General features: G+C 58.2%; 12 protein-coding genes across 12 annotated transcripts; 5 read left to right on the forward strand and 7 right to left on the reverse strand.

Moving 5' to 3' along the window:
* Positions 1-610: 610 nt before the first annotated feature.
* On the reverse strand, positions 611-1157 carry SPRG_07920 (hypothetical protein; the record flags this gene model as incomplete). The annotated part of the gene is made up of 2 exons (XM_012347272.1): positions 611-632; positions 667-1157. 2 exons carry the CDS (start codon positions 1155-1157, stop codon positions 611-613), a joined length of 513 nt encoding a protein of 170 aa, XP_012202662.1.
* Positions 1158-2725: 1568 nt separating this feature from the next.
* Positions 2726-3378, reverse strand: SPRG_07921 (hypothetical protein; the record flags this gene model as incomplete). Its single annotated transcript, XM_012347273.1, has 2 exons — positions 2994-3378; positions 2726-2951 (listed from the first exon to the last, which is right to left on the reverse strand). The coding sequence occupies exons 1-2, from the start codon at positions 3320-3322 to the stop codon at positions 2726-2728; spliced, it is 555 nt and encodes a 184-aa protein (XP_012202663.1). The 5' UTR covers positions 3323-3378.
* Positions 3379-5690: 2312 nt separating this feature from the next.
* SPRG_07922 (hypothetical protein) lies at positions 5691-6392 on the reverse strand (the record flags this gene model as incomplete). Its single annotated transcript, XM_012347274.1, has 1 exon — positions 5691-6392. The coding sequence occupies one exon, from the start codon at positions 6390-6392 to the stop codon at positions 5691-5693; it is 702 nt and encodes a 233-aa protein (XP_012202664.1).
* Positions 6393-7140: 748 nt separating this feature from the next.
* Positions 7141-8033, reverse strand: SPRG_07923 (hypothetical protein). Its single transcript, XM_012347275.1, has one exon. The coding sequence runs from the start codon at positions 7969-7971 to the stop codon at positions 7189-7191; it is 783 nt and encodes a 260-aa protein (XP_012202665.1). The 5' UTR covers positions 7972-8033; the 3' UTR covers positions 7141-7188.
* A 1134-nt stretch (positions 8034-9167) lies between these two features.
* Positions 9168-11389, reverse strand: SPRG_22213 (hypothetical protein; the record flags this gene model as incomplete). The annotated part of the gene is made up of 13 exons (XM_012347407.1): positions 11351-11389; positions 11168-11304; positions 11083-11122; positions 10776-11038; positions 10571-10735; positions 10206-10512; positions 10079-10159; positions 9905-10036; positions 9666-9852; positions 9485-9618; positions 9364-9435; positions 9278-9317; positions 9168-9229 (listed from the first exon to the last, which is right to left on the reverse strand). The coding sequence occupies exons 1-13, from the start codon at positions 11351-11353 to the stop codon at positions 9168-9170; spliced, it is 1623 nt and encodes a 540-aa protein (XP_012202797.1). The 5' UTR covers positions 11354-11389.
* Positions 11390-11456: 67 nt separating this feature from the next.
* Positions 11457-12498, forward strand: SPRG_07925 (hypothetical protein; the record flags this gene model as incomplete). The annotated part of the gene is made up of 4 exons (XM_012347276.1): positions 11457-11793; positions 11849-12013; positions 12048-12176; positions 12217-12498. Exons 1-4 carry the CDS (start codon positions 11497-11499, stop codon positions 12496-12498), a joined length of 873 nt encoding a protein of 290 aa, XP_012202666.1. The 5' UTR covers positions 11457-11496.
* A 554-nt stretch (positions 12499-13052) lies between these two features.
* On the forward strand, positions 13053-13638 carry SPRG_07926 (hypothetical protein; the record flags this gene model as incomplete). The annotated part of the gene is made up of 3 exons (XM_012347277.1): positions 13053-13130; positions 13247-13369; positions 13627-13638. 3 exons carry the CDS (start codon positions 13053-13055, stop codon positions 13636-13638), a joined length of 213 nt encoding a protein of 70 aa, XP_012202667.1.
* Positions 13639-14234: 596 nt separating this feature from the next.
* On the forward strand, positions 14235-15389 carry SPRG_07927 (hypothetical protein; the record flags this gene model as incomplete). The annotated part of the gene is made up of 6 exons (XM_012347278.1): positions 14235-14309; positions 14362-14492; positions 14543-14726; positions 14778-14902; positions 14949-15072; positions 15116-15389. 6 exons carry the CDS (start codon positions 14235-14237, stop codon positions 15302-15304), a joined length of 828 nt encoding a protein of 275 aa, XP_012202668.1. The 3' UTR covers positions 15305-15389.
* Positions 15390-16889: 1500 nt separating this feature from the next.
* SPRG_07928 (hypothetical protein) lies at positions 16890-17944 on the forward strand (the record flags this gene model as incomplete). Its single annotated transcript, XM_012347279.1, has 6 exons — positions 16890-16964; positions 17009-17139; positions 17187-17370; positions 17417-17541; positions 17587-17710; positions 17756-17944. 6 exons carry the CDS (start codon positions 16890-16892, stop codon positions 17942-17944), a joined length of 828 nt encoding a protein of 275 aa, XP_012202669.1.
* A 377-nt stretch (positions 17945-18321) lies between these two features.
* On the reverse strand, positions 18322-20377 carry SPRG_07929 (hypothetical protein; the record flags this gene model as incomplete). Its single annotated transcript, XM_012347280.1, has 8 exons — positions 20172-20377; positions 20019-20126; positions 19936-19989; positions 19542-19881; positions 19133-19480; positions 18905-19073; positions 18603-18851; positions 18322-18544 (listed from the first exon to the last, which is right to left on the reverse strand). The coding sequence occupies exons 1-8, from the start codon at positions 20352-20354 to the stop codon at positions 18322-18324; spliced, it is 1674 nt and encodes a 557-aa protein (XP_012202670.1). The 5' UTR covers positions 20355-20377.
* A 782-nt stretch (positions 20378-21159) lies between these two features.
* SPRG_07930 (hypothetical protein) lies at positions 21160-23879 on the forward strand (the record flags this gene model as incomplete). The annotated part of the gene is made up of 7 exons (XM_012347281.1): positions 21160-21529; positions 21576-21695; positions 21752-22120; positions 22169-22867; positions 22918-23365; positions 23428-23629; positions 23682-23879. The coding sequence occupies 7 exons, from the start codon at positions 21160-21162 to the stop codon at positions 23877-23879; spliced, it is 2406 nt and encodes an 801-aa protein (XP_012202671.1).
* Positions 23880-23999: 120 nt separating this feature from the next.
* Positions 24000-24648, reverse strand: SPRG_07931 (translation initiation factor eIF-5A). Its single transcript, XM_012347282.1, has one exon. It carries the CDS (start codon positions 24608-24610, stop codon positions 24131-24133), a length of 480 nt encoding a protein of 159 aa, XP_012202672.1. The 5' UTR covers positions 24611-24648; the 3' UTR covers positions 24000-24130.
* Between the last annotated feature and the right edge of the window lie 351 nt (positions 24649-24999).

The following is a 24999-nucleotide window of genomic DNA, read 5'->3' on the forward strand; positions in this document are numbered from 1 at the left end:
GCCGAGTTTGCGCGTTCGATAAACTTGCTCTCGTAAACCTGACGTGCGGAATAGGTGTCGAGGAAGGACCTGGATCGTCGCGGGCCTATTGAGCATGCGTAATCCCTCGCGCGGAGGCGCTGCACGATGGCCTCAGTGTAGCCTGAATCCTCAAAATGCCACCGGAAATAGATTTTTGCGATCACGTCTTGCCAGAATAAGACTGCGCTCGCGACGAAGAGATTCGCTTGTTCGCATCGCGTCCGTCATGCAGTACGTACTGCCGTGCCCGACAAATTCGAGCGGAGTAGAAATCCAGCGACCATGTGGTCGCCGGTGAGTGCCCCGGGCGGGATGACATGGATCTTTTGGCGCGCTTCACGCGCATTATTGCCAAAAAATGCATTCTGATTGGCGCCAGTCGAGATGTTTTCAAATTTATGTCATTCGATTCAAAGTACAAGCTCGAATTTAGGGGAAAGCAAGTTCGCCGCGTTGGGATCTTCTGCCTCTGACGACGTCTATCGAATGGCGAGGCGGCGCTGGTACATCATGATGTCCTTCATCGTCGCTTTGCCCGCCAGCACCTGAAGCATCATGTCGACCGACGTTTGTGCGGCCAAGCGCGTGATCAACGCATCGAACGCATCGGCCTCCATCGCTGCCTTCGTTAGCGGCAAGAGGTACCCCGCAGCCGCGACTTGGTTGGTCATGACGGCGACCTGCAACGGGCTCTGCCCACTGGCATTTTCGCTTGCCACGATTGCCGGATCGGCGGACGCAGCCTCTCGGAGCTTCTTCATATGCCCTTCCGCGGCAGCGTCCCAGATACTCATGGTCGCCCAGCGCGCTTCGAGGTCGCGGTCCGCAATGACTTGGTCGATTGTCTTCTTGCCTTGCAGGAACGCGCGCACATCGGGCGTCAGGCAGCTCACGTCGCACCATTGGAGCTGGTCCTTGGAGAGCGCCGTGCCGTGCGCAACGTAGAGCTCATGGAGATACTTGAGCACGTGCGGGTGGTCGCACGAGCAGCCATAGTAAAACGGTGTCTTGAACTCGGCGTCCTCGGCGAAGAACGGCTCGTTCTCGACCTCGACAAGCGTACGGAGAAGCGCAAGGTCGCCCGTCTTGGCAGCATACCACAGCGTCCGGGGCACGTGCGTAGAGCTTGTCGTCATTGAAACCAAAGCGAATATGAGAGTCCGAACATGATGCAAATGCTGTACTAGTAGTATCCTTTGGGGCTGAACCTGCGCATCAATGGAAGTTTCCGCACCTATTCTATTGATGCACGTCGCTGATTGGATTGTTTTTGACATGGACGTATCAGCCATGTATTTGGTCATGTACGGCGGTACAGTACATGTCCGATCGCCTTTTGGCCGCGGTCCTGTGCCGCGGCCGTGAATGGCGATTGGCGCGGGGTCATTGGTGACCGCCTTGAGCAGGTGCATCATACAGGTCTCTTTTGTCATGGGCGGCAGGTCGTTGTCCATGCCTGCGTGCTGTAGCGCCTTGGGCACGGTAGCCAGGTAGAGGTAGAGCCGGAGGTTGCCACGTCAGTCGGCGCGGACGCCGCCTTTCAGCGTGGTGCATCATGCACATCTTGTTGGTCTTCTGCGGGAGACGTTGTCGCCTCGCCCTTCAAAGCATGTAGTGGACGGGAAGCGGCGGAGGCTCCCGCTACAAGCGACGCGTCTGGTTGCAGGCAATGGCGAATTGGAGAATGAGGAACTCAGCGACGAGTGACAGCGGAGCGACCAACGCCTTGAAGGTGGCTTCGAGCGACGTCAAGCGCAGCCATACGGGCGCCGTCTCGATGAGCTGCTCGTGATGGGGTACGTCACCATGTACGCGATATGCACTAGATAGCAACCGTTGCGATTCCGACCGCCTCGAACAAGACCCGAACGCGCGGCAACGATAACCGAGCTCTTGTTGGCTTGACGCAGGTCGACGCACTGACGTGGGTCGTCGGAATTGGGTGTGTTGCCCTTGGGTCGAAGAAGGGCCGACGCGCCTGGCCATGCCGCCGCAATATCTGTGGCAAGGGGCGCCGCGAACTTTCACCAAGGGTCCATACACTTTCTATGGCCCCTTGCTTTTACGCAATGCTTCCTTTGATCACACGTTGGGAAGATGTGTTCGACCAATAGGAGACGACGGACACACTTTGGACCGCTGCAACTTGGACGTGCGCGACGAGCTTGGCCAATGCCGACGCGTGCAGCAGGTAGCGCAAGCGTGCGATTTCCATCTTGGGCAGTGCCAATATTTGGCGTCGGAGGGTTAAATTGTGGAACCTGTGAAATCACCGCCCGATACATCCTAGCACATCCAAGTGCCCAAGTAACCCGTAACCCATCTCGCTACAAAAAATGTAGCTGCACAGCGAGGTCGACTTTGGCATTTTCCTTGCAGGGGGCATGGCTCGTCACCGATTGCCTCGCAGGGTAGCGTCCACTATTTGAGTATACCGTGAACGATTCTCCGTAAACGTCCAACGTCACAAGTCGAATAGCACCATGTCCACATCGTCTTGCGTCGGCCGCAGGGGTTTCCACAGGTCGTGCTTGCATGCTACCTCGCGAGGTGACGTCGAATTGCATGCCAACATGATCACAAACAAGGCTGTGCGCCTGTATCAATTGACACCATGTCTTAACTTACAGGACAGTCCGTGACGCTGACTTCCACTGGCCAGCGCCCGTCGACCGTCGACGACTACTTCTACTGAGCTACGTACTTAGACGAGCATCCGCGGTCGCGCGATGCACACGTCGCTGGCGCTGGACGGGACGGGCGACACAGGACGCTCCCCCGAGAGTCGCTTCGCCTCACTCGCGCGAAAGAGCACAAGGCGGCCGTGTCGGTCCTTCCGGCTGCTAAACTCGAGCAGCGACGTCGGAGCGACGGCGGCCGCGGAGAGGCGCGCGCCTTTATGCTGCTTGAGGTCGGGGACGTCGAGGAAGCTCTGCCACTGCCCACGGAGGACGCACGCGGCGTCGACGCACCGCCCGGCGGCCATGGACAAGACCTCAAGAAAGTGGTGCAGGCGCACTTTGCGATCGTCGAGCACGCGCTCGGACGTGGACGAGAAGAGGTGGCGGCGCGGGAACTGCTTGGTGATGGCTTGCGTAGCGCTGGCGCAGTGCGGGCACAAGTGCAATTGCGAGAGCGCGTCGCGGAGGCCGCGGAACTCCGAGTAGCGCTTGTAGAGGAACCACGCGGTGGTCTCGGTGCGCGGGTCAGCGACGCGGACGACGTACTGCGCGTGGTGTTCGGGCGCCGTTGCCACGTGCGAGATGGACGTCTTCATCTCGTAGACCGAGGGCTGCAGCATGGATCGATGGTTGTGCGTACGCTTGGAAATTACTCGAGTGCGCACAGCGTTGCAGCACCTTCAGAGACCCGATCGCGCTCCGGTCGCCAGCGCGCGCCAGCATGGAGCCAGCGGTACGGTAATGCGACCGCACTGAATTCGGGTAGGATCGCTGAGATGCCATCAGATGCAGCCAATGAAAAGCGACCCGATTTCACTCGCACGGCAGGTGCGGTGCGACGAGGGGCCAAAGATTTCTGAACTTGCACCCACCGGGACTATTGGATTAGTACCAGTGTATTAGTCTAATAGTACGACCCGAGCGCTGTACCAGAGACGCCACTCTGCTCGCGCCACAATTCGCCACCGAGTTCCGTGGAATTTCCATCGAAACATCCATGCACACGCTACAACAAGGGCATGACGACGAGCAGAAGTGAGCCCCTTGCCATCTTCCATCAACCCCCGCCCGCAAAGACAGAGAGTCGGGAACCCTCACGAAATCAAGGGGCCATAAAAATGATAAAAATTTGGTTCACAACCGGAGTTTGACGGTGCGATCTGTCCTTATCGCACGTGGTCAGTGGCGACGACCCCACTATCCTACCATCGTACGTGTACACTCCTTTTCGAAAGCGCCGCCTTGACCGCGTCGTTCCGCATCTCGCCGCGAGCTCTCGCCGAGGGTAGAGGGAGTGGCGTCAGTACAGTAGTCCGCTGCACCTCTTCGTCACTGGGCACAAGATTGCCTCTGGTCAGTCGAGAACAGCTTCACTACGCTGCCACTTGGTGGATAAGAAAGCACCCTCGGCGAGGGGTGGCTGAACCATCGAGAGTGCTACTAGTACTGCTGACTGGTGATATCGAGCCTAGCGCTCAAGCCAGACAAGAAGACGTCCGTGCTGCCAGTAAGCTGTGATAGGCCACTGGCATCCAACGAGCGCGTCATCAAGATGAGATTTTTGTCTTGAGCTTGGCAACTGGGCGGGCTCTTGCGACTGCCGCCAAAAATGTATCACATTTGAGAACGATTCGAAAAAATACTGGCCAATCAAATGCCCCTAATGCGATCTTGGATCCAGCGACGATGTGACGCCCGGCGTGTGGGTTCCTAGCAGGATCAAGTATCGTAGAATGACCAATATTCTTCTTCGTTTATTGTGCTAGATAGAAACGGGGAGCCTTCTTCGATCGTCGGCAGCTTGGACGGTAGGCGTTGCCGTCGTTGTTGCGGTGGCGAGACCGCGAGCTTGCGAGGCTTGGTACGGTCCATGTCGGCCACGGCCGATCGGTACGACTGAAAATTGATCGTCAACGCCGCTTTCTTTGGCAGGCGGCGTGGCGCGACGAGGATGACGGGTGGCGGTTTTGGCTTGGGTGCGTCTACGTGGTGATCTTCAAGCATCGGGATCGGTTCGTCGATCGGCTCGTCTTCAAGCGTACTCGTTGTTTTACTCGGTGGGACGATCAAAAAACCTTCTACGAGCGGTCGTGCTGCGCAGTTGCCATCGACACAGCGCTGGGCAACGCTCGTGACCATGCTCAGAAAGACTGCGAGCTGCTCTCGCCGCTCCAAAAGGGTCCGGGCGGTCCCCGACGTAAAGATGCGTCGGCGTGGAAACCGCAGCGTGATCTCGGGCTGCTGGAGAAAGAGCATGCAAGGCGAGCAGAGCGGTGCGCGAAGCAGCGCATCTCGGAGCGTGCGAAACGCCGAGTAGCGCTTCTGGAGCGTCCACGACGCCGGCGTCGCCCGCATATCGAGGACCTGCACCACGTACTCTGCAAAGGTGCCGAGGCCTTTCGACGTCGACTTGCACACATCGTTGATGACGGCGCGCAAGAGACGATGGTCGGTCATGCACGTTGGTTGGGACATCGGCAAGTGCCCGACGGCAAGCCAAGACCAAGCCACCGCGCATCCCCTGTGTTTGGTAACATGTAACGCGTTGATCGGCGATGTCCGGCTCCATCGCGCCAGTGCGTCCGCTACCACTGTGCTCTGCGTACAGTCGTGTGCACTGACAAGTTGTGGCACAAGGCACCTTGACGGACGAGCTCTTGCCTCTAGTTGGCGTTTGGTTGCAGGAACGTCAGCTCCAGGGCCCGCAACGGGGGTACAGCTGAGGTGCGCAGAGGAATGTGATTCTATTGTCGCCGGCACGCTGCACCCAAGATCGCAGCTCCGGCAGGACATGTATCCGCACCACCCGGGTGTCGCCATCAGAAGGATGTGAACTGCCATGAAGGGTGTCTTGTAGGAGCTCCCTCTAGGATGTCTTCTATTCTTGCTACAATACAGCCAACCTTGCATGCTCGACACGAAGGGACGAGCTTCGCAAGCCAGCGTCCACAAAATACATACAAGACACCGTGTAAATAAGACACAAAACTACAAGCTCGGCGAGGTGTCGTCGGGGTGGCCTTCTTGAATCGTCGCCAGTGTTACCTCCATCGTGGTGCGCGAGCGGAACGGCTTGGTCACGGGCCGCTGCTGCCACAAGCGTGCAATGCGGGTGCGCATCGCTACCTTTGGTGCTTCCACTGGTCGCACGACCAGCTTGGCGCGCGGACGATCTTTTTTCGTGTAACCAAGGACTGGCAATGCGTCAAGGACTGGCAATTCGTCGTTTGCAAAGGACGCAGGCGACTCGGTGAGGAGCGGGATGCTGTCGCGCCGCGGGTGGAGGACGCCTTGGCCCGGCTCTTCATGCGGCATGACGAGGAAGCTGTGGACGAGATCACGCGCCATGCAGGACGCGTCACCGCACACCCGAACGCCGAGCGTCACGACGTCGAGGAAGCGTGCGAGACGCGCGCACCGTTCGTCGAGCGTGCGCTGGGCATTCGAAGAGAAGAGCCGCCGGCGCGGAAACCGCTTGGTGATGGAGTTGTTGGCGACGAGCGATGTACACGAGGTGCAGAGCGGGATGCTACGAAGCGCGTTGCGGAGCTCGCGAAAGTGCGAGTAGCGGCGGCAGAGCACCCACGCGCCGCGGCGATCGATCGCTTGCACCATGTACTCGGCGTAGCCCTTCTCGGCGATGTGCGTCACGTGCGAGATCGACGTCTTGAGTGTATGGAGTACCATCATATCCGCACTTTCTTTTGAAAATGACAGGCATGATGATGGGTTGGCGCGCCGGTTCAGAATGCTCCTTGTCCTCTCATAGGGCCAGATGTCCGCTCGCTTGTGGCGGGCTGGTGTTTGGCGCCAGAGTTGGCAATGCACTGCAACGTACTACAGATTAGTACCTATCAGTATAGTAGTCGGTACGCAAAACCCGAGAGATGACCAGGTACAGTAGTAATAGTAGGGTACTGTACTAGTACAGTGTGTATATGGTCATTTTTCGGGTTTTGCAAGTGATAGAATACCTTGTGAGAAATTGCACTTCAACTAGAAAGGCCATCAAAACCGAATAAACGTAGGCAATGCATAAGACCAAAACGATCTTGGTATGGGGAACGACGTGTCCATGTCCGAGCACGAATGCCATCAACCGGCACCGTGATGTACGCCTGCTTTCCAGATAAAACGGGTCGCTTGGATGGTCTCAAGAGGTCGTGGCCGAAATACCTCTGAAAATACATTCACATGCCTTTGTTTACGCAAGTTATTGATTGATAGAGTATTCACGGAGGACTCATGGTGGACATCAATTTGGGGGCATGGGACTGACCCTGGGACTGACCACACAAGTTGAAGCTCCGTCCGCCACGCACGCTGGTGTACAGTGGGCCGTGGACCCAAGTGCGTTTACCTCGTTTACCCCATTGTTGTCTAGAGACGACGAGCTTGACGCTTGCAATGACGGACGAGGAGGTGGATGATGTCAACGTTGGGTATGGCACATGACTACTATAAACGTTATTAAATTAGGAAGAAATTAGGGGAGGTCGCCATCGACTTCTTCGATCGTGGCGAGGGACGGCTTCATCTTTCGCGGCGCGGTCGGTGGTCGGTACATGGCGAGCACGGCGAGCTCCTGTTTTAGCCGCTTGATGCGCTCGCTCGAGGACCGGTGTGCTTGGCGCTTGACAGCGGTCGAGGATTTGCCCGGGAACGAGTTGCGGGCAGCGCGGTCCTTGCGGTTGAACTCGAGAAGCGACTTGGTCTCCATGTTGGGCAGCGAGTGGCGGTGGTACGTCTCGGGCTCGGGCATGGACATTTGCTTGGCGGTCGACGGCGCGGCCACGGTGGCCTTCTCGGTCGCGGCCTCGTCGAGCTGCATGTCGATAAACGTGTAGCGCATCTCGGGCAGCACAATGAAGTCTTCGAGGAGGCTGCGGCTGACGCATGCCGGGTCGGCGCACCGGCGCACGGCCACTGTCACAATGTCAAGGAAGAGGCCGAGGCCGACCTTGCGCTCGGCGAGGACACGCTCGGAACTCGATGCGAAGAGGTGGCGGCGCGGAAAGCGGTTCGTAATGTAGTTCTCCTGCGTTAGCGACGTGCACGAGTCGCACAGCGTCGCATGGAGGTAGGCTTCGCGCAGCGCCCGGAACTCCGAGTACCGCTTGAAGAGCAGCCACGCCGTCGTCTCGGTGCGCGTGTCGGCGACGCGAACGACGTACTGCGTGTGGGCATGGGCGCCGGCGCCGGCGGGCTTGGAGACGTGCGAGATGGACGTCTTCATGGACGCGAGCACGGACGGGTTCGCCGTGGTCATGACGGTGGTCTGGTCTCCTGCGTCGTTTGGCACGAATTTAGAAATAAGCTGGTCGTCGCCGCTTCTGTTTCAGCAAGTTCAAGCACAGCTGCGTGGGGGGTGCTGTTTCTGAAGATCATTTTAATTCTTGAATCTGGATTCATCTTCATTATTCTATGTTGATTTCAAGGCTACCTATAAAAATGTTATTGGGACGCCCCGGTGCGCGTATTTTCCAGGTAGGGGGCCAGCCAAAAAAGCTTGGTGACAGGCCAGCCAGCAAGCGAGCTTGGCGGTAAAAAACAGATTAAAAATGCATTTCGCCCCCGCCTGGTCGCAAGGCGACCGCGGAAAGACTGTCGGTGTGAGAATCTGCTTCCTACAACCCGAATCACAACCCACTTGCTATAGTAATTGGAATGGCAATCTCTGCAGTAGTGCGACTGGAAAGGTTGGCGAGGAGGAGATGCGCTCGAGGTTTGCGTGAACTGTCGCGTGGTCACCACCACACACATGTGGCACGCCCACGCCTTCATTCGCAGTACGAGCATGCATGTGGCCATGTATTAATAGAGCTGCGCACAGAAGTTCATCCTTGCTTGAGGCTCGGTAGCAGAGCTGCGGCCTCGCATGCGTTTTCACGCCTGAGCAGCCCAAGGGTCCTGGTCCATGGCTTTCGAAGGCTGAGATTGGCGCCATCTGATTCGACGCCGACACCCAGGAGGGTTCTTTAGCACTGCTTGCAGCGCGGTCGGGATGTGGGCAATTGAAGGCTTCTCCCGTGGCTACTACTGCATTGCACCGCAATCGAAAAGGTGGTCTCGGTCTCGGACTTACCCATGACCCATGGCATCCGAGGTACCTGGTATTGAAGATCGAAGCGAGGCTGAATTCTCACATTTCGTGGCGCATCGACTGGCTTCTTTACAAACCGCCACCCGACATTGCACTTATTCTTACTCCCAGTGTCTTAGTCACTCCTAGTATACCTCGTAGTACTAACTTCAACGACAGCCGTTGGACTCGACCAACATGCACACGGCCTCTCGACGCCGCTTCTTTGTCCTGCAGCCGCCACCGATCGCGTCACACCCAGGAAATGCACCTGTCGGATTGGATTTCGAGCGGCCTAAGCTCAAGTCCAACGGGTGCGCGTCACGCAACGGTGTGTGGACAGACATCCAATCAGCATACAGTGTATCGTACAGAATCCCGCTTTATGCCAAGCGTGTCGTAGTCTCTCGGTGGACGTGCACGAGGCGTACGAAATCGAGCCACGCTGCGTCGTGGTTATTAGTTTGCACCGAACAGAGCTCGTCGGAAGTACCTGGAGGTATTAGTTCGCCCTGGTTCTCCGCGTCAAGCGCCTGGCGCATCATCATCAATCTGGAAATCAGATACAGAAGCACACACCGTCGTCGTCGACTTGATTGTCTTGGGGAGCAACACCCGTTCCAGCTCCCGCGCATGGGTATGCTGTAGGATCTAGGGCAGAGAAGACGCATCGGACGATCAAGTTCAATCGATACAGCACCTCTACATGCTGCTGTAGCGCCGACTGCTTCTTCTTCAAGCGCGAGAAGGCCAAGTGCTGGTGCGCCAGCGTCGCCTCGAGCGCCTGGATCCGCTCCAACGACGTACGGACTTCGGTCGCCAAGCTCGCTTTGACTAGGCTTCATGTTTTATACATTGTTGCATCCATGCGAACGAGCGACCTTCGAGGAGAACGTTGACGTGGTCGCGGAGACGGTCGTACTCGTCGCGCCACCGGGCCGAGTCGCGGTCGTACGTGGCATTGGCTTTCCAGAGCTGCTGCTCGATGCTTGCGCACCGGAGCTTCTCGACCTTGACCTGGTACTGCCACTGCGCAATCTTGGCATGCTTGGCTTCCAGCGCGACTTCCTACCCGACGTAGTATATTGTGTTCAAGATGGCCGACACATCAAATGAGTACGCGCTCGTTGTGCTGGATGGCCACGTCCGTCCCGTCCTGGCTCCACTTGAGGAGCGACGACTGCGTCTTCTTGATCTCTTGCTTGATCACGCGCTTGGATTGGACCCACTCGCTCCGCAGCTCGGCCAGCTCCTATTTTGTCGCGTTGGTGACGTGGTGCCGTGCCGCTACTACCGTATGCAATCGGGGCACCAGGCGCTGCCACGACTGAATCTGGGCGGACTTGGCGTCCGCGTCAGCTTGCCACGTCATTACCTGATGATGGCATTTCCATGTTGGCAGCTGTACGATTTCAACGTACGCGAGCGTGCAGGTCCGTGTTCTCCTCCGATACGGAGGCGGCGGTCGTCGATAGGACGTCGATGCGCTCCATTGCGCGCTCGAGCTTGGCCTGAGAATCGGCGCCAACTGCCTTGGCGTTGGCCAGCTCCGCCTCTAATGCGTCGTGGGCGGCGCGGAGCTGCGTGACCTCGGTCGTCTTGGCCGCCACGTCCACGCTGGCTTGAAACAGACTGGTTTCCACCTGCTTGAGCATCGCGGCCGTGGCCTTGTCTTTGGCGAGCGCTGCATCTCGGTCCCACAGCGCCTTTGTCAGTGCTTCTTTGGTGCTACAGGAACAGGGGTCATGTCGGTGATTCTACTACGATTCGCTGGTGCTTAGCGTACGCGGCGAGCTCGGCGAGACGCTTGGCCTCAACGGGGTCGACGACCGGGGCCGCAACTTTTGCGAGCTGTTCGTGGCTCGATACGCGCAGCTGCTCGCGGAGCACATCCACGGTGCGCACGGCAGCGTCAGCAGCTTTCATAGCCGTCGACTCGCTCGTCATGAGCCTAGGACCCAGTGTGCATATCCCTATAGCTTGCTACTTACCGATCGAGGTCCTGCCGCAAGCGCTCGTTCGTGCTCGTGGCTACTCCGAGCTGGCTCTGCAATGACGCAATCGTCAAAATCGCCAACTCCAAGTTGGCGTGAAGATGGTTTTCCGTGGGCTTGTCGACGACCGGACTCTCAAGAAGGTCCTTGCGACAGCCGAGCTGGTCCTTGCTACCAACTGGCGCCTCGGCGAGGGACACGGCGACGCACTGCACGTGTTCAAACACGCTGCGCTCCTTCTCACACGTCAAGCTCGACGCCTAGGTAAGAATGAGGTGCCAATGCGCGCACTCGACGCGCGAACCCGCGACAAGGTGGTGGCCTTGGCGGGCAATGTCTCGCTTCTATATCCAGGGCATGTGCTGGGATAGAATTCACGGAGGACGTACAATTTCTTTGGGATCGCGGGGCTGTTGTCGCCCAGGTAATCGATGACCGCCTCGGCATCGTCGAACCAGTTGATGTCGTCGATATCGGAGGTTGGCGACGTGGATACATTGACACTGGCCGCGCGGCGGTGATGGCTCTACGACAACGACTGTCCTCGTTGCACGTTCGGCAGGACCTCGCACCATATATCCGCGTCCGTTCAAGATACAAAGAGCAATTAACACACAATAACCTTTGTAAGGCTGTTTTGTTTGAATGTTTTTGTCGGGTTGCTAATCATAGCAGTGGGTGGTATCAAGATGATGGCCTGGTAGCACTGTGTGATCGCATGGCGCCTCTGGACGTACTGCTAAGCCGCGAGGTCTTGGCCGCCATCACGGCGTACCAAGACGGCGTCCCGTTGCCGCTGCTATCGATGGCCGCGCACCTCCGCCGCGTCCAGCGCTACCGGGCCCACTCGTATCCGATTCGAACCGCTCTGCCCGCGCCGGCGCACCACGCACTGCCCATCGCCGACGTCGCGCGCCTTCTTTGCTTTCGCCCACTGCTGTGGTCATCGTCGGTCGTGGACCATGCCGCAGCGATCAACGACGTCGCGCTTGTCACGTTTTTGCTCGACCATGGGGTTGTCGTGCTCGAGCTGGGCGCTCGACGAAGCCTGCGAACACGGACACTGCGAGATGTTGCAACTGCTGCACGATCGCGGCGCGCCATGCACCAAGCATGCAATGGACTATGCGGCGACCAACGGCCACCTTGGCGTCGTTCGCTTCCTCCACGAGCAGCGCGACGAAGGCTGCTCCACGTTTGCGATGACGGGGGCCATCATGCACGGCCACTTGGCGGTCGTCGGTTTTCTGCATCACCACCGAACCCGAGGGCTACAACCCGCGGGCGTTCGACTTGGCGGCGGCCCGCGACGACATGGCGACCGTGCGCTTCCTGCACAGGCACCGCCGTGAAGGCTGCACCCGCGACGCACTCACCAGTGCAAGCCGGGCAGGGCACGTAGAGATAGCGGCGTTCCTGCTCCTGCACCGGGGCGAAGAGGAGCGTGAACGAAGCGTTCGCCGCCGCCATCGCGGGCGGCCACTTGACGCTCGTGCACTTCTTTTGGCAGTCGTACGCAGGGCAGCTGCGCAGCCACGTGGCAGCCGGACACGCTTTGGCGACGGCTCTAGGGCACTCGGAGGTCGCTAGCTTCTTGGCCGCCGTGGCGCCGCGGCGGTTCGCCGTGCAAGATCTATGGGACCGTTGTATCCGTCTGTGGACAGCGCGCTTTCTAGACGAAGTGTTGGGCTTGGACATTGTCGCCGTCCTATCGGATTGAAATATGATGAATCCAATCCAAGCTATCCAACGACGTATCCAAGGTCGTGTACAATTTGCCTGTATGGTAGAGTATCCAACAAGCTCGATCGTTACGATAGTAGAGACGAGAAAGAACAAGCGGGGCGCGGGGTTGGTAGCGTGCAAATCCAACGACCAAGTGACTCGACGAGCCGCAACTTGTGCGCTTTCTCGCCGCACTAGAGAGGCGTCATCACACGGTGTTTTGCCGCATCATGTAGCGACCATAGCTGGCGGTCGATATCGACGAGGTGACGACAAGCGTAGGACAAACTGCTGAGCTTGTTTCTGCGTGCATACTGCTACAGGCGCTTGATCCTGGTCGTACCGTTCGCTAATTCACGGAGCTGCTTGGGCCAGTATTCCTTGTGTGTTTGCCGCTTCAAATCCACAACATGCAAGCGTACGACTGACTAGAAGTCGTCTGTACGAATTCCCTGAATGCTTGTTCGCTTTCACCAGATTCCCAGAGAAAAACTGCTTGAATAATTGAAATCATCGCATGGCCAAACGTACCAGCTTTGGTACGAGCTCATGGGTCTCTTGGGCCTCATTCTGTGTGGCCTCGCGATCGCCAGCGCCGTCGACAGCAACGAGACTACCGTGACCGAGGTAGAACTTTCTTTCACCGATATTGGATCTCACATCGAGTAGGACGTGGCGACAATAGCAACACGAGATCGGTGCAATGGACGCTCCAGCGCACTGCTTCCGGCATGGGCAACTAGGGCGGCAGGATCAAGGTCGTCAACCACCTCCCGGCCGTGTGCCCGATGAATGCAGCGACGTGGCTCTCACCCACGGCCGCCGCGATCTTGCCCAAGGCCAGAGCGTGGGCCGTTTGGCGGCTGGTACATGCTCGGTGTCCAAGAGAATAATGTCTACTGCGCGTATGCTGGAACGTGTGCTACTCGGCGGACCAGTTCTTATTGCTTCAGCTTGGCGTCGACGCCAACTGCACTACAACGACTGCCCGTACCCCGCGGGCCAGTCCGACAAGAGCAACGGGCGCCCGAGGGCCGGAAGCGCCACTCGATCAACGGCGCAGAGTCAGAGAGTAGTCACACGATTCCAATTTCGCTCGATAGACGGGTGGCGTCGGTGCTAGAACGCCACGTGACCAATGTTCTACTCTACTAACTTTAGTATAATGTTTATATTGTCGTTAATTGCGTTTCACGAGTTGTCGGACGCCCTTTCTCAGCACACAATTCGCAGCAAGGACACACAAAGGAGAGACGGCGATGACGCCCACGTTGTATCATAGTGCACGACGAACATGCTTTCGTGCCGCAATGTACAGGCGCGCCAGTGATGCCTGCTGGATACCATCGACCTACTTGAACGCCTCGACTGCCAGTACCAGGCTCAACGTCCCACGCTCGCCCTTCGTAAGCCACCCATTATCCCACGCTTCATCACGACCGTACCCGTCGATCCGCGGCAATAAAATGTGCGCTTCGACCCCACGCGTCGCAGAAGTCCTCTCTCGACGCTGCTGTCCAGTGCATGCTTGCGTGTCGTCGATATTCCAAGCGCCCTGTCTATTAGATCACCTCGGTTTACGGACCTTTGCGCGGTGCGTCAAGAGGTAAGACCCACCGAATCCTCCAGGAAGGGGCTCGGTATAGTGACAGCCAATCAACGACGTCGACTGTTGACTCAACGACTTTGCTCTTTGTCGCCGCGTGCAATCAAATCCCAAGACGCTCTGCCATGCGCGCGCCGTTCCTGCACGAGGCGTACCCGGCGCTAAGCCCGCTCTACCCGTTCGCCTTTGAGCGCGACTTTGTACAGTCCATGCCCATGGCCTTTCCGAGCTCACGCTGCTGCGATGGCGTAGGTCTTGAGCTGGCAGCCGGGCTTCTGCGCCGACTCGATGGGCCTTGCCATCGGCCTCTGCGCTGTCTACTGTGTGCTCTGCTACACAGGCCGTCACGTCATGGCCTCGCGCGCCCCGTTCGACCTCAAGACGTACGTCCCTCGGGTACTTCTGGTACCTGTATAAACTCACAGGACTGTAGGGCGCTCGCGGCGTGGAACTTGCTGCTGGCGACCTTTAGCTTCTGCGGTGCCGTGCGCACAGTACCCTTCTTGCTCGACTCGATCTACCAGCGCGGCGCCTATGCGTCCATCTGCTCGGAGGCCACGAACCATTACGGCAACGGCCCCACGGGTCTCTGGGTCGCCCTCTTCATCTTCTCCAAGGTCCTACTGCATGCCTGTCGCACTTGGTCGCTTACCAGGAGTGACGACTAGGTGCCGGAGCTCATCGACACGTTCTTCATCGTCGTGCGCAAGAAGCCGCTCATCTTTCTGCACTGGTACCACCACATCACCGTCTTGATGTTTTGCTGGCACGCGTTCGCCGTTCGCTCGGCGAGGTAATGACTCTCCTCCACGACTTGTCTGCTCATCCTACTGTTGTAGCGGTCTCTACTTTGTCGCGATGAACTACTCGGTGCACGCGATCATGTACTTTTACTACTTCCTCACGGCCCGTGGGTACCGCCCAAGATGGGCGCTGCTCGTGACCGTCGCCCAGCTGAGCCAGGTACACATCGATATGCATGGCTTTGTATCAAGTTGATATATAGATGGTGGTGGGCGTTGCCGTGTGCACGATGAGCGTCCTGTACATTCGCCAAGGCGCGTCGTGCCACGTGGACGAGAGCAACTTGAGCTGGGGCATCCTCATGTACTCGAGCTACTTTGCGCTCTTCCTCAAGTTTTTCATTGAGCGCTACTGCTTCCAAGCCAAGCGCTCGGCCAAGAAGGCCCAATAGATCCCATAGGCTAGTACAGTAGACGCGACCTACGACCGCTTGATGCATACGATCCATTAAAGAATACATATCACTGCATTTGGACACGAAATTGTACTGTTGCAAAAGTAAAAATATCCCTGGCGTGTACTGTGGCCTGGCGACTCGTGATCGACATCTCGTACTACTCTTGTCTGGTCGATGCTTGCGCAGCAATCGTTGATAGGCTTCTCGCATCGATAGACGTCTCTGAAGCTCTACATGATGGGTGCGGCGGGCTTGGACCTCCCGTCACCAAAATCAATGTCCCGATGCGAGATTTAAGCGGTGAGCCAAGTACGACAGCTAACCACAGGCGTCGATGAACTCGAGGACTCGATATGTACGCATGAGATTTACAGTAAACCAGGGTGTGGCGACGCAAAAGGGGCAATAAAGAACTCTTTTATAGCCCCTTGGTCAACGAGAGTCTGGATACCACTGCCCTAACCACCATAGGGGTAGGTACAGGGATCGGCGGCACACTTGGCGTCAGATTCTTGCACGCTACAACGAATGCAAGCAACGTCTACATATATTCGAGCCTTGATGCCGCCTACCCTCGACTCCCACATGGTAGCATGAAGGTCGCTGTGCTGATATTGGCTAGCGCAGTCCTCGATCTGTGGCGATCAACAGTAGGAACGGCATTGGTAGGATTTGACGCTGTGTTTTCTTTTTCTAGCAAGGGCTAACAACTCGTCTTTGCTGACAGTAGAATCGATGCTAGAGTGTGCTGCATGTACATTTTCGCCCTAGTCAATGTGTCGCCAAGCCATACAAAAACCACATATCCTAGCAGTGTTTGCATATGCAGCGCGGGAGTACCGGTAGACACCATACACCAACGTGGTGGTAGTAGCGCCGGCCAAACGGCGGCCCTTTCTCAACGCCCACGAAAGCTGCCCACGAACTACCGGTAAAGCAACGACGACTTGACGCTGCAGGGTGGTACACCCAAGGAAACTCTTGGGTATAGCTCAACATGAACATACTTGACTCAGTACGCAAGGAAGACAGACGCCACGTATAGAATAAGGCCAATCAATGCGTGCCAGGTTATCACTGGAATGGGTTCCTTCGTGTGTTATAATACCCTACTGTGTGGCCAAAATGCACGATCGTCAAACTGGAAGAGCGCCACGTGCTGTTACACACACCCGTGCGCCCCACCGCAGCGCCTCCTCTATTCGGTCGCAGCCGCATGTGAACGAAGCAATCGATGGGTCAGCACTCTGCCCGAGCTTTGAGGCGCTCGATGGGTCTGAAAAGCAAGGTTGCGCTGCAGAGGAGCCGAATCGCTGGCGCCATCGGCTACTGCAAGGCGTTGACCACTTGGCGTTGCTGGCTGTGAGGATCGCTCGACGAATGTTACGGCCGTCGTGTCTACGTCGGCGACGAGATCACCTCGCTTTACAGACAAGCCTTGACTTTTTTCTGTCAGATCTAGCAGTACTTGCTCCATAGTACCTCGGTGGGGTGACAGGCAAATGACGCGGTTGGCTGATCTACGAATGTGGTCCTTTTCCAGCGCCTTCACAATCAAAGAGTGCACCAACGTAGCAGCATGCGCGCGCCGTTCCTGCACGAGGCGTACCCGGCGCTAAGCCCGCTCTACCCGTTCGCCTTTGAGCGCGACTTTGTACCGCAGCTCTCGCACGGATGTAGCGTCTCATGCAAGCGTAGGTGCCGACCTGGCAGCCGGGCTTCTGCGCCGACTCGATGGGCCTTGCCATCGGCCTCTGCGCCGTCTACTGTGTGCTCTGCTACACAGGCCGCCACGTCATGGCCTCGCGCGCCCCGTTCGACCTCAAGACGTACGTCCCTCGGCTACTTCTGGTACATGTCAACACCAAAACTGCAGGGCGCTCGCGGCGTGGAACTTGCTGCTGGCGACCTTTAGCTTCTGCGGTGCCGTGCGCACAGTACCCTTCTTGCTCGACTCGATCTACCAGCGCGGCGCCTATGCGTCCATCTGCTCGGAGGCCACGAACCATTACGGCAACGGCCCCACGGGTCTCTGGGTCGCCCTCTTCATCTTCTCCAAGGTGCTACAACACTCGCACTTGGTCGCTTACCAGGAGTGACGACTAGGTGCCGGAGCTCATCGACACGTTCTTCATCGTCGTGCGCAAGAAGCCGCTCATCTTTCTGCACTGGTACCACCACATCACCGTCTTGATGTTTTGCTGGCACGCGTTCGCCGTTCGCTCGGCGAGGTAATATTGCACAAGTTGTCTGATGCACTCATCCGGATGTTGTAGCGGTCTCTACTTTGTCGCGATGAACTACTCGGTGCACGCGATCATGTACTTTTACTACTTCCTCACGGCCCGTGGGTACCGCCCAAGATGGGCGCTGCTCGTGACCGTCGCCCAGCTGAGCCAGGTACACATCGATATGCATTGGCATTGGTATCAAGTTGATATATAGATGGTTGTTGGCGTTGCCGTATGCACGATGAGCGTCCTGTACATTCGCCAAGGGGCCGTGTGCCATGTCAACCACGACAACCTCAAGTGGGGCATCCTCATGTACTCGAGCTACTTTGCGCTCTTCCTCAAGTTTTTCATTGAGCGCTACTGCTTCCATGCCAAGCGCTCGGCCAAGAAGACCCAATAGATCCCATAGGCTAGTACCACGAAGTATTCCATCGGCATTTTGTCTCGTGCTTGCCTTGCTAGAATAGAGTCGTGGTCTGGTGAGCACGCAAGTACCTGCCACCATCCGCTGTAGCAACAACGACAACGATACCGGCTTGTACAAAGAACCTGCAGCACAAGGCGGCCCACCCAGGGTGCCATGAGCTGCGAACGCAAGCACAAGTTGCATCGATAGACTCCTCCTTCCGTCTTCGCACACACTGCTACCTCCAATACATTGCGTGGGCACGACGGACTCTCGCCAACGACAACGAGGGTCCTCGCAGTGGCATTCTTGTGTTGACGTGAGTGACCACAAGACCCACGCAGAGAACGTAATGTCTCCATGATCCATGTCTACTCGCCGTCAATCGCAAGCGTGTCGAGGTAGGCCATCATCTCCTTGATGAGCTTCTTGTCGGCCTTCTTGCGCTGCGTCGTGAGCACTTGGAGGCGCTTCCACGCCTTGTGGATCTGCACTTGAGTCGGCTTGTCTTTGCGCTCCGCCGCCATCTTGTTGGCGCGGAAAAAGTCGTCTCTGGCATGCTTGAGCTGCATGGTTTGCAAATGGAGCAGTCCTCTATCGCGTCCGTCAGATTGCATCCAATCCAGATAGCACGAAGAGAGAGATGAGATACCGCAGGTACAAGGCGGGCAAGTGGTCGGGCAAGAGCTGGAGACCAAAAGTAAGACACTCGATGGCCTCGTCCACCATGCGCAAATGCGACAGGCTCTTGGCCAAGTTCATGCAGAGGGCGACTTGCAGGACGCTCAGCGCGCTTTGATCGGAGAGCGAGAGGCAGAGACGGCAACGCGAGAGCGCCACGACATCGTCGTCACCCGACGCGTCATAGATGACTTCGACGCGGGTCGGGCCATCGACGTCGCTGACCATGGCCGGCCAGAGTGTTCCATCATCTTGACGCACCTATATCCATACGACGGATGAGGCAGAGCGCTTTGGTCCATCCACGCCACTTCAATGCAAGCGCCAATCGGCAAGGCGGCCGTCGTCGTCGGCGTGGTGAGCGCCTGACGCGCCGTCGCCGCCGCCACCTTGAGCGTCGAGAGACCGAGGCGGTAAAACTGTCGGGCGGCCACATGGTTGCCTAGACACCAATCATGCTAGACAAGGAACAGCGACGACGACGAGGATCGAAGCACGTACCCATGCGAAACCAGCGGTTGCCGGTGGCCTTTAGCGACGTGGCCGTCGCGAGGGCCTCCGTGAGTGTGAGGCCAATCTCTAGCGTCGGCAGTGCCACATGGTTGGCACGTTCGCAGTCGACCGCGATGGCCTCGAGCTCGGCGCGTGCCATCGCCAAAGGAATGGCTTCGTGTTTGGACAAGAGCCAGCGCGCGACGCCGTGGCAGTGCGGGTGAGCGCGCAGTGCCGGTGCCACGATGGACGTCAGCGCATCGAGCACAAGCGGTGCCATCTCCATCCACACACACTTGAGCGGGCTCAGTGCCAAGGCGAGAAAGGCGCTTGCCCATTGACTGTCTCTGTCGCTGCCTGCAAGATCAAGAATTGCGTGCTTGAGAAACAAAGAGAGTCCCATGCTGCGAGGTCATACCAGCGTAGAGCACGGGGCGTGCGGGGTGCAGGACATGCAAGAGATGCGACAGCAGCGCAGTCCACGCAGCGCCAAAGGCCGCGTCGTGCTCTTGATGCCACTCGCGTCCCCAGAGCCGGAGGAGTCCGCTGCTGCAGAGGGCCTTGGCTTCGGCTTTGGTCGAGAGCACGCGCCGGACCAAGTCGAGGATGCCAGTGTTGCCACCAAAGACGTAGTACTGCTTGAGGAGATCGCAAAAGCCATTTGCATCGGCGTCAACGAGCCCGCAAAAGAGTTCGTCTGCGCGCGGCTGCAGGTCTTGGGCCATGGACGCGACGAGCGATGTCAACGTCGCACTCACCTAGAGATGAGCATACCATGGGTATCATCTTCGGCGGCAAAGCACTGGGCGTACCAGAGAGGTGGTCGACAGCGACGCGTGGCGCAGTGCGAACGCCTGCTGCACGAGCTGGACCGGGCAGCCCAGAGCGATGGCACGAGCGGCGCGGCGCCGTGGGCCCAGGCGGCCAAGCACCGCCAGATGGGCAGGTGCAAGTCGTCCTCGACGTCGCCAAGGCTCGCGTGGCACAGCAATGTATCGACGAGCTAGGACATGCGTGAGGCCATGGAAGCGGCTCGCCGTCATGGTACCTTGGCGTCGTGCACGAGGCGTGCGATGCGGTCGTCGGCGGCGTGGTCAGAGAAGAGCGCGAGCGCGTTGCCCGCGTCGTCGGCCTCGTTATCTGGCGCTTGGATGTAGCGCAGGAGCGTGCGCACACCGTCGTCAGTCTCGAGGAGCGCGGCAAACGCGTCAACCTCGTCGTCGCTGTCCATGCTGCCCAACTTCCAACGTGGCATATGCCACATGCAAAAATAGCGTTGAGTAGAATATAGTGTGAATCAAGTTCGTATCAAACTATCAACATTGCTTTCTACCAGCGCGGCATGACGATGACCGAAGGACGCCTGTACATGGTTGACACCAACCATCGCTGTACCAAGGTAATCATCGTCGATTCGCTGCGGCACGCGCTCGAGATAAGGGTGCATCACGTGCGGGTGCTTTGCTGTACGAGCCTCGTCGAGACCAAAAATGAACAAATGAATGGAGACCTTCAGCTATTAATTGCGCATAAACGAGCACTGGTGCTTGTTGCTGGAGGATGGGCGAGGACACGTTGTGCCGGTTGACAACTACATCGGGAGCCGAGTATACGCAAAAGGACTCGATCGTTGCAGACAGGCTAGAATGGTTCATGGAAGGCGGGGCTGCCAAGTGATGAGCTTTAGCCGCAGAGCCTCAACCAGCAGCCAATCGACCAGCGAAGCAGCCTCCAGCGGGGCTACCTCCAATAGGGTTAATAGAAAATCGGGGGTGGGCCACCTATGTGCATGCTACGGCCGATAGGATCCGACGTTTGCAACACCAAGATACATGGAGGCGACGACGGGCCGTCAAGAGCGCTGGCGATACCGGTACAGCTACGTCGATGTCGACTGTCGGGCTTCTGGTATCACACTCCACGTAGTACGCATTATGATTCGTTCCAAATACAATCTTTTACACCAATCCCATCCAACACTTATCCTTACTCGTCCATGCATTGGCTTAAATAAATATATTTATGTGCCAATCGGGATGGTCCGGCGCCTCATTCGAAATCTCATGCTGGTTTGGTCGACGGCGCGGGTCGGCGCCATCTGCGGCGCAGCTGTCCTCGCGGCCTTCCTCGGCGCCAGCGGCCTCTTCGGCCTCGACCTCGACGTCTTCCACGCGCCGCTCTCCAAGGCAGCGCCGCCAAGCAGCGTGCCACCGGCCATGCCGCCTGTCTTTGACCGGCTCGTCTTTGTCGTCGTCGACGCACTCCGCGCCGACATGGTGCTCGGGTCTGCCGCCGTCCAGCACGCCCATGCGACCGAGGAGCTGCGGTCGTACATGCCGTACACGGCGCAGCTCGCTTCGTCACCAGAGAGCATCCCGTACATTGGCCACGCGGCCGTGCCCACAGGTACGACTAATCTATCGCCGCCACGGCCCACGTTACCCGCCTGTAGTGACCATGCCGCGACTCAAGGCGCTCACAACAGGCAAGAAGCCGGCCTTTATCGACGTTTTGCGCAACTTCAACTCGAAAGCGCTCGAGGAAGACAGCCTCCTCGCGCAGCTCGCCGCAGGTACGATGGCACGTCGTCCAGGACACAAGGATGGCATCGTCTTGTTGCCTGCGTAGCGGGCCGACGCATGGTGCTCTACGGCGACGAGACGTGGCTGCAACTGTTTCCGACAGCGTTCCTCCGATCGGATCCGACGTCCGGCTTCTTCGCCCTCGACACGGTCGAAGTCGACACGAACGTGACGCGGCATCTCCACGAGGAGCTCGACCCGACGATGACGTCGCCCAAAAGCAGCGACTGGGACGCTCTCTTTCTGCACTACCTCGGCGTGGACCACATTGGGCATCTCACGGGCCCGCACTCGCCGCTCATGCGCGCCAAGCTCTCGGAAATGGATGCCACCATCGAGTCGATCCATGTGTCGATTCGAGCCCAGGACGTGGCGCGCAACGGATCCACGTTGCTCGTGCTACTCTCCGACCACGGTACGCGGTCTAGATGGTACGATCTGTAGCGATATTACATGGGCGTAGGCATGACCGAGACGGGCAACCACGGCGGCGCGTCCATCGAAGAGTCGTCGGCGCTGCTGCTCTTCGTGCTACCGCCATCCCATCGCGCCGTCCACCACTCGGATCGCTTGACGCGCACGCCACAGGTCGACCTCGTTCCGACGTTGGCGACGCTCCTTGGCGTGCCGATTCCGGTGCACAACACGGGCAAGGTCCTAACGTCCGTCCTGGACGCGGCGGTTCGTGACGACGCACGCGTCATCGCCGCGCTCCAGGCCAACGTGCACCAACTGCGCGCATTAGCCGCACCAAAGCACTCGGCCAAGTTTTGGGCCAGCTTTGCCCACGACTTTGGCTTCGCTCTGGACTGGCACGTCGCAAGCACGAGCATCCCACTGGCGCTGGCGCGCCGCCGCATGGAAGCCGCCTTGTCGTCGCTGCAAGCCATCGTGTTGACGAGCGACGGCAGCGAGTATACCACGGAGCACATGCTTTGTGGCATTCTTGTCGGACTGCTCGGACTCGTGCTGGCTTGCCGCCTGGATGTGCTGCTACTGCGGCGCCCGTCGCGCTACGAGCTGTGCCTTGGCTTCTGGACGCTGCTCCAGCTCATTAGCCTCGGCTCGAGCTCGTCGATCGAGAACGAACACGTGGTGTGGAACGTGCTCTTGGTCTCGTACCTCATGTGGCTCGCCATCGATGTCTTCCTGACAAAGCGTCGTACGTCCTTCTCCAATGGATGATGACGGGACAACCTTTTGTGGTGCTAGGCCGCGGCGTCTGGCTCGCGTGGCTGCTCGTGCCTCTCACTGCCCGACTCCTTCGCAGCCGCAACCAAATCATCAACTTTGGCCGGCTCAACGGCTTTGACGTCGCGGCGGGTGTCAACCGGGACGGCCTCGAGTACGAGCACGACAATGCCGTCTCGATCTTGACGACGCGGTCACTGGTGTACGGTATCATTTCGCTGCCGGCCGAGCGTGTCCTTGCTTCCGCCTACGTTCTGCTGGCCGAGCTCGCGCGATCGACGTCCTCGCCGGTTGCCCTGAAGGCGGCGTGGACCATCGGGATGGTCGCGACCGTGGTCTTTTCAATGACGGCCGTCGACGCAGCAGCCCACACTGTCTATGCGAGCGTCGTGGTCGAGGCTGGCGCTGCGCTCTGGCATCGGACGTCGCCCATGAAGGCCCTCTGGCTCCTCGCCTTTCTTCTGCAGCGGTACGACCTTGAACAACGCTTTTGTTTCCGCATCATCGTCATCATCATCATCATGTGCATAGGGATACCAACCTCATGGCGCTTGCGCTCCTGCATGTGCAGCTCGATGCTGCGACCTGCCTCGTGCAGGCACTGGACGTGCTCCGCGCCTTGCCGCTGGTCGTCTACCTCTCGAAAGCGAGCTTCTTCGCCCTCGGCAACTCGCATCTCATGACGACGATCGACATTTCAAAAGCGTACACGGGCTTGTCGTCGTACTCGCAGGTACAAATGGCGCCTCGTCCGCCAAGTCGACGACGCTAAGATCTTGGCGTAGGTTCTCGTCGGCGGGCTCACGGCCTATATCGTCTTTACGGGCCCGCTCCTCGTGCTGAGCTCGCAGCTCGCGGCCGTGCGCAACGTCCGGAGCCTCATCGCTGGCTACTGGACGCTCGAGCTCGGCAGCTTCACTGTCTACAGGTACGCGCGGCCTGTGTCCAGGCCTGCGATCTCCATTTATTCCGGCGTGCTCTAGTGTCATTGCGCTTCCACCTCTTCATCTGGAGCGTGTTTGCGCCTAAGGTAGCCGGCGCCTCTGTCATTATCCCTGACGTGCGTGGTAGATGCTGTATGCTCTGGCGTGGGTGCTCTTCCTCTTGGTGCCAACGGGTGTGGCGATCGTCTTGCTGTAAACCCGTCGATCACTGTTGAGCCTTTTTTAAAATATGTTCCTTGGATCAAGGGATTTACTCGCAGAAATCTCTAAGCATGGCAGAGACGACACGCTTACGACGTCGTGTCTTCCTTCTTGGCAATGATCTGCTCAATGCCGCACGCGCGGAGCACCGAGATCGAGAGCTGCTTGCCGGCCTCGAAGTCGGCGCGGATCTCGTCACCAAAGCCCTCCGGGATGTTGGGGAGCTTGATGTCTTCGCGGGTCTCACCAGAGTCGTCCATGAGCGAGACGTAGTCCTCGTCCGAGATGTCGAGGAGCGTGTACTCGGCGCGCGAGACGAACGGGACCGAGCAGTTGTGCGTCGACGGCACGATATCTTCGTACTTCTTGTTGGTGAAGATGTCGAGGGCCGTGAAGTTGCACTTGGCGTGGCCGTGCTTGCCCGTCTTCGAGGTCGAGACCGAGACGACCTTGCACGGGTGGCCCTTGATCATGATGAAGCCGCCCTTCTTGACCTGACCGGCTTCGGACGGGTACGTCAAGGAGGCACCGGCATCGGTGGACTCGAAATGGTAGTCTTCGTCGGCCATGGCAATTGAGATTTCAAAAATGATGCAAGTATTTCGCCAAAGCCGCGCTGGCTAGTGCCACGGAACCAGTCATTTCCATCCGCCCTTTTCGGCCAATGGCTCCAGCAGCTGGACCTGCGAAAGTGCATGTTGGCGCTCCGAGGTCGATGGGCGACGCTAAATGCACGCCACCTTAGCCGCCAACGCTCGTGCATGCCACGATTTATCCGCTTTCGTTGGGCACAAGACAAGCTACGGGGTACGCCGAGTGGTCGAACGCATAGCAAGATTCGTCCGAACGATCAATCTCTGGAAAGGGAAAGCGCTGGATGACACGTGATGACAGGACGCGCCGGTACAAGTAGCATAGAATGCGTGCTTGGCTTGCCAGTGCGTTCACGCTGGAATTA

The sequence above is a fragment of the Saprolegnia parasitica genome (genome assembly GCF_000151545.1).
Source record: "Saprolegnia parasitica CBS 223.65 unplaced genomic scaffold supercont2.35, whole genome shotgun sequence".
NCBI classification, from domain to species: domain Eukaryota; phylum Oomycota; class Saprolegniomycetes; order Saprolegniales; family Saprolegniaceae; genus Saprolegnia; species Saprolegnia parasitica.